Source organism: Etheostoma spectabile, unplaced genomic scaffold, assembly GCF_008692095.1.
Source record: "Etheostoma spectabile isolate EspeVRDwgs_2016 unplaced genomic scaffold, UIUC_Espe_1.0 scaffold00014569, whole genome shotgun sequence".
Taxonomy (NCBI): Eukaryota; Metazoa; Chordata; class Actinopteri; order Perciformes; family Percidae; genus Etheostoma; species Etheostoma spectabile.
Genome location: NW_022604029.1, coordinates 5,001 through 12,077, shown reverse-complemented (window position 1 = coordinate 12,077; position 7,077 = coordinate 5,001). Strand labels below are relative to the sequence as shown.

General features: G+C 49.3%; 1 protein-coding gene across 1 annotated transcript in view; it reads right to left on the bottom strand.

Annotated features, from left to right (window-relative positions):
* Nucleotides 1-285: 285 nt before the first annotated feature.
* The window catches only part of tnpo3 (transportin 3), a gene marked incomplete at its 3' end in the record, with an annotated part of 9,940 nt that continues 3,148 nt past the window's right edge, over nt 286-7,077 (bottom strand). Inside the window, 6 exon segments of the mRNA XM_032509120.1 lie at nt 286-424; nt 689-864; nt 1,268-1,411; nt 1,637-1,793; nt 2,826-2,899; nt 4,475-4,675. Of these exon segments, the coding sequence (XP_032365011.1) occupies nt 286-424; nt 689-864; nt 1,268-1,411; nt 1,637-1,793; nt 2,826-2,899; nt 4,475-4,675 (891 nt within the window).

Genomic DNA, 7,077 nt, shown 5'->3' with positions numbered 1-7,077 from the left:
GTAACTGTTTACCTCGTACTGCGGGTGGTGGGGCTGTTAGGGTGTAATTGTTTACCTCGTACTGCGGTGATGGGGCTGTTAGGGTGTAACTGTTTACCTCGTACTGCGGGTGGTGGGGCTGTTAGGGTGTAATTGTGTACCTTGTACTGCGTGATGGGGCTGTTTGGGGCTGTTAGGGTGTAACTGTTTACCTCGTACTGCGGGTGGTGGGGCTGTTAGGGTGTAATTGTGTACCTTGTACTGCGTGATGGGGCTGTTTGGGGCTGTTAGGGTGTAACTGTTTACCTCGTACTGCGGGTGTCCTGCACAGATGAGCAGCAGCTCCAGCGTGCGCAGGTCTCCCATCCCCTGGCCTGGACTCCGGACCGTTGTCTCCAGAAACGTCTCGCAGAGTTCGGTAAAGATGCGGCAGTAGTTAAGCACTCTGTGGACAGAGAGGGACATTAAGTGGACGCTAACAGAGACCTAGTAGTTCGGGACTCTGTGGACAGAAAGGGACACTAAGTGGACGCTAACAGAGACCTAGTAGTTCGGCACTCTGTGGACAGAAAGGGACACTAAGTGGACGCTAACAGAGACCTAGTAGTTCGGCACTCTGCGGACAGAAAGGGACAGAAAGGGACACTAAGTGGACGCTAACAGAGACCCAGTAGTTCAATAACATCCTAACATCAGTTTGTCTCCTCACTTGTCGAGGTCTTCCCGCGCCACGGCCATATGATACGCCGTCTCCAGCGTCAGGACGCCCTGGAACAGCTGCAGTGCTAGCGGCAGGTGGGTATCCACGTTCTCGATGGCGTAGAGCGCTGAGCACACGCAGTCCGACGCCGCCTCATGCAGGTTGGTCGGGGTCTCATCCCTCTGCTGCAGAGACAAAAACAGAAAACAGCTGTTTCTACTGCCGTCCAATGAGAAAGATAAAACTCAACCGCATTGCATTGTGGGAGACAGGAGTTAAATGTAAGGTACAGGCTCAGTTTTTACAGGTAGAGAGTGAGACTCCCCCGGACAGGGAAGACGGGGTGAGACAGAGTTGCATGTGAACAGGAGATAGAAGAAAGACTCCCCAGGACTGGGAAGACAGGGTGAGACAGGAAGTAGAAGAGGACTCCCCAGGACTGGGAAGATAGGGTGAGACAGGAAGTAGAAGAGGACTCCCCAGGACTGGGAAGACGGGGTAAGACAGAGTGGGATATGAACAGGAAGTAGAAGAGGACTCCCCAGGACTGGGAAGACTGTGTGAGACAGGAAGTAGAAGAGGACTCACCAGGACTTGGAAGAGCACCATGAGCAGCTGGTTGCTGGCCATGAAGTTGCTGTCCAGGACTCCCAGGTTGAACCAGCTCCCCAGACAGCGAAACACCTTGATGAGCATCTTCTCATCGTTCCCCGTCTTCTCCACACACGAAGTCTGGAACACAGCAACACAATCAGAGTCAGGGTTAGAGGCGCGCACACACAGAAACACAAAAAAGAATCAACGTTTAAATGTGTGTATGTAATCATGACACAAATCGAACCCTGGTTTTGGTGTATTGTTACAGCCCATCCATCCATCCATCCATCCATCCATCCATCCATCCATCCATTTTATATATCCAGACAGAGGAAGCAGAGCGGCTGCAGGGTTTCTCACCAACAGTGTGACCACTGTGCTGGAGTAATACGCCAGATCCTCAATGATTTCTGTCCTCCGGTTGGCTCCGATCCGCAGAGAGCGACTATGGACTTCCTCTGGCAGCACGGTGAGGATCTCTATGAGGAAGGGCATGGAGCTGATGTCGTTGTTGTACCTGAGAAGGGCGGAGACACAGGACAGGTAAAGCTCCGGAGACACAGGACAGGTAAAGCTCCGGAGACACAGGACAGGTAAAGCTCCGGAGACACAGGACAGGTAAAGCTCCCTGCAGGTGAGTGTCAGGCAGAGCAGAGAGACATTCACTGTTTTAAAAACAAAAGCAGTGTATGTAACCCCCACTCCAACTGCGGCGGTTGGTGTATGTAACCCCCACTCCAACTCCGGTGGTTGGTGTATGTAACCCCCACTCCAACTCCGGTGGTTGGTGTATGTAACCCCCACTCCAACTGCGGCGGTTGGTGTATGTAACCCCCACTCCAACTCCGGTGGTTGGTGTATGTAACCCCCACTCCAACTGCGGCGGTTGGCGAGTGTAACCCCCACTCCAACTGCGGCGGTTGGTGTATGTAACCCCCACTCCAACTGCGGCGGTTTGTGAATGTAACCCCCACTCCAACTCCGGTGGTTGGCAGGTGTAACCCCCACTCCAACTCCGGTGGTTGGTGTATGTAACCCCCACTCCAACTGCGGCGGTTGGCGAGTGTAACCCCCACTCCAACTCCGGTGGTTGGCAGGTGTAACCCCCACTCCAACTCCGGTGGTTGGTGTATGTAACCCCCACTCCAACTCCGGTGGTTGGTGTATGTAACCCCCACTCCAACTGCGGCGGTTTGTGAATGTAACCCCCACTCCAACTCCGGTGGTTGGCAGGTGTAACCCCCACTCCAACTCCGGTGGTTGGCGAGTGTAACCCCCACTCCAACTCCGGTGGTTGGTGTATGTAACCCCCACTCCAACTGCGGCGGTTTGTGAATGTAACCCCCACTCCAACTCCGGTGGTTGGCGAGTGTAACCCCCACACATGGAAGTTACCCCTAAATTCTTGTTTTCCTCGAAATAAATAGAATGAAGGACATGACAATGTAACCATTTTCTGACTGATGCAGCGGCCATATTTGTAGTTCCTGTCTCCTTAGTGTCTCCTCTCTTTATGCAACAAGTTTTCAGTAGTTGTATGAATTCTTACTTTTCTATGAGCGTGTGAACACATCCTTTCCACGAGGCCATCTGGAGAGCGAGATCTGCAATGGCTAAAGCCAGCTGAGGACACAAATCAACACAGAAGACTTTATTCACTGGAGAAGTAAGAAAGCAGCCAACCAATCACATAGAAACCGTTAACTTGCACAAGATGATGCAACAAACAGGTTAGAAAAGACTTCCTGTTGCTGCATTGGGAGTCACACACACACACACACACACACACACACACCACACACACACACACAACACACACACACACACACAACACACACACACACACACACGAGGAAGTGCTGCTGTCAGGCTGTGAAACATGAATCTGCAGTTAAAGTAACAGCAGCATGACTCAGCAGAAGATCTGGATTCATTCACTGATTCGAAGTGACATTATCGTCAAGATGCACCTTTATTTTGAAATTACCACTTTATAATTTATTTTTATTAAAAGAGAATAAGAATAAAAGGTAACTGATTGTGTTTAACGTATCTCAAACGTTTTGTTACTTCATAAGAACATTTTGTTAATGTTGATGGAAACGTTATTTGGCGAATAAATATTGAATTGTGATTAAGTTTTAGGTAATTTTATCGTAGCAACCCGCCACACAACGAAGCGCGTAAAGGTGTGTGTGTCACAGTCCAGAGTTCAGTAGCCATGGTAACGAGCACATATCGTAAAGAAACATTAGCATTATTGGTTGAGTTTCCATTTTGTACATTTCTCTTCCACGTGTCCCTCACCAGCGTCTCTCTCTCTGTCTGTCTCTGTGTCTCTCTATCTATCTGTCTGTCTCCGTCTCTGTCTCTCTTGGTCTCTGTCTCTCTGGGTCTCTGTCTCTCTGGGTCTCTGTCTGTCTGTCTGTCTGTCTCTCTGTGTGTGTCTCTCTCTCTGACCTGGGAGTCTGGTCTAGACCTGCTCTTTATGAAAGACCTGGGAGATAAATAACATCCCAGAGTCCTGGTCTAGACCTGCTCTTTATGAAAAGACCTGGGAGATAAATAACATCCCAGAGTCCTGGTCTAGACCTGCTCTTTATGAAGACCTGGGAGATAAACAACATCCCAGAGTCCTGGTCTAGACCTGCTCTTTATGAAAGACCTGGGAGATAAATAACATCCCAGAGTCCTGGTCTAGACCTGCTCTTTATGAAGACCTGGGAGATAAACAACATCCCAGAGTCCGGTCTAGACCTGCTCTTTATGAAGACCTGGGGGATAAATAACATCCCAGAGTCCTGGTCTAGACCTGCTCTTTATGAAGACCTGGGAGATAAACAACATCCCAGAGTCCGGTCTAGACCTGCTCTTTATGAAGACCTGGGAGATAAATAACATCCCAGAGTCCGGTCTAGACCTGCTCTTTATGAAGACCTGGGAGATAAATAACATCCCAGAGTCCGGTCTAGACCTGCTCTTTATGAAGACCTGGGGATAAATAACATCCCAGAGTCCTGGTCTAGACCTGCTCTTTATGAAGACCTGGGGATAAATAACATCCCAGAGTCCGGTCTAGACCTGCTCTTTATGAAGACCTGGGAGATAAATAACATCCCAGAGTCCGGTCTAGACCTGACGTATCTAAGGTAGGGTCGTACTGTAGCTACATACGTATCTATCGGATCGGACGGTTACCTGGGTGACAATGATGGGCGACAGGTCTTTGAGGTTCTGGATGTGGGTCAACAGCGAGTCTCGCAATGCATTGTGGGTCTCTGGAGGAAGCTCGAAGAAGGAGGTCTGGATCTTCATCTTCATCGTTTGAGCAGCAAAATAACACGACTCCACGTCCTGTTTGAGCTGCAGCAGCTGGTCTGAGATCTCCCACGCATACATCTACAGACAGGAAGTGATGTCATTACACATACATCTACAGACAGGAAGTGATGTCATTACACATACATCTACAGACAGGAAGTGATGTCATTACACATACATCTACAGAGAGGAAGTGATGTCATTACACATACATCTACAGAGAGGAAGTGATGTCATTACGCATACATCTACAGACAGGAAGTGATGTCATTACACATACATCTACAGACAGGAAGTGATGTCATTACACATACATCTACAGACAGGAAGTGATGTCATTACACGCATACATCTACAGACAGGAAGTGATGTCATTACACATACATCTACAGACAGGAAGTGATGTCATTACACAGAGGCTTTTCTTATTCACTATCTACTTTTGGATCTTTTCCCATTGAACTACACGTTCTACGTGAGTCAGTTTGTTATTTTGGTTAGAACGCCATCACAGAGACAAAAGACAAGGACACAGAGACAAAGGACAGGGACGGAGGTTAGAACGCCATCACAGAGACAAAAGACAAGGACACAGAGACAAAGGACAGGGACGGAGGTTAGAACGCCATCACAGAGACAAAGGACAGGGAAACAGAGACAAAGGACAGGGACGGAGGTTAGAACGCCATCACAGAGACAAAGGACAGGGACACAGAGACAAAGGACAGGGACGGAGGTTAGAACGCCATCACAGAGACAAAGGACAGGGACACAGAGACAGAGGACAGGGACGGAGGTTAGAACGCCATCACAGAGACAAAGGACAGGGACACAGAGACAAAGGACAGGGACGGAAGTTAGAACGCCATCACAGAGACAAAGGACAGGGACACAGAGACAGGACAGGGACGGAGGTTAGAACGCCATCACAGAGACAAAGGACAAGGACACAGAGACAAAGGACAGGGACGGAAGTTAGAACGCCATCACAGAGACAAAGGACAGGGACACAGAGACATGGACGAGGTTAGAACGCCATCACAGAGACAAAGGACAGGGACACAGAGACAGAGGACGAGGACAGAGGTTAGAACGCAGAGATAGAGGAAGGGGACGGAGGTTAGAACACCATCACAGAGACAGAGGACGGGGACAGAGGTTAGAACGCCATCACAGAGACAGAGGACGGGGACAGAGGTTAGACACAGAGGATGGAGGTTAGAACGCCATTACAGAGACAGAGGTAGGGGAAAGAGGTTAGACACAGAGACAAAGAGACAGAGGACGGAGGTCAGACACAGAGACAGGACAAGGACACAGACACAGAGGACGGAGATTAGAAACAGAGACAGAGGACGGGGAAACAGAGACAGACGACGGGGACGGAGGTTAGACACAGAGACAGAGGACGGGGACACAGAGACAGAGGACGGAGGTTAGACACAGACAGAGGAAAAATACGGAGGTTAGAACGCCATCACAGAGACAGAGGACACAGAGACAGGACGGGGACGAAGGTTAGCCAGAGACAGAAGATGAGGACGGAGGTTAGAACGTCATCACAAAGACAGAGGACGGAGGTTAGAGTGTCATCACAGAGACAGAGGACACAGAGACAGGACAGGGACGAAGGTTAGCCAGAGACAGAAGATGAGGACGGAGGTTAGAACGTCATCACAAAGACAGAGGACGGAGGTTAGAACGCCATCACAGAGACAGAGGACGAGGACGGAGGTTAGAACGCCATCACAGACACAGAGGACAGAGAGACAGGACGGGGACGGAGGTTAGAACGCCATCACAGAGACAGAGGACAGGGACGGAGGTTAGAACGCCATCACAGACACAGAGGAGACAGAGACAGGACGGGGACGGAGGTTAGAATGCCATCACAGACACAGAGGACACAGAGAAAGGACGGGGACGGAGGTTAGAATGCCATCACAGACACAGAGGACACAGAGAAAGGACGGGGACGGAGGTTAGAATGCCATCACAGACACAGAGGACACAGAGGACACAGAGAAAGGACGGGGACGGAGGTCAGAACGCCATCACAGACACAGAGGACGGGAACGAGGTTAGAGACTTCAGATCCAGTATTAGGGACCACTAAGGTCTATATAAAGAGACTTCAGATACAGTATTAGGGACCACTAAGGTCTATATAAAGAGACTTCAGATCCAGTATTAGGGACCACTAAGGTCTATATAAAGAGACTCCAGATACAGTATTAGGGGACCACTAAGGTCTATATAAAGAGACTTCAGATACAGTATTAGGGACCACTAAGATCTATATAAAAGACTTCAGATACAGTATTAGGGACCACTAAGGTCTATATAAAGAGACTTCAGATACAGTATTAGGGACCACTAAGGTCTATATAAAGAGACTTCAATACAGTATTAGGGACCACTAAGGTCTACAGTGGTGCTCAAAGTTTACATACCCTGCTTAAGTTGACTAAAAAGAGGAA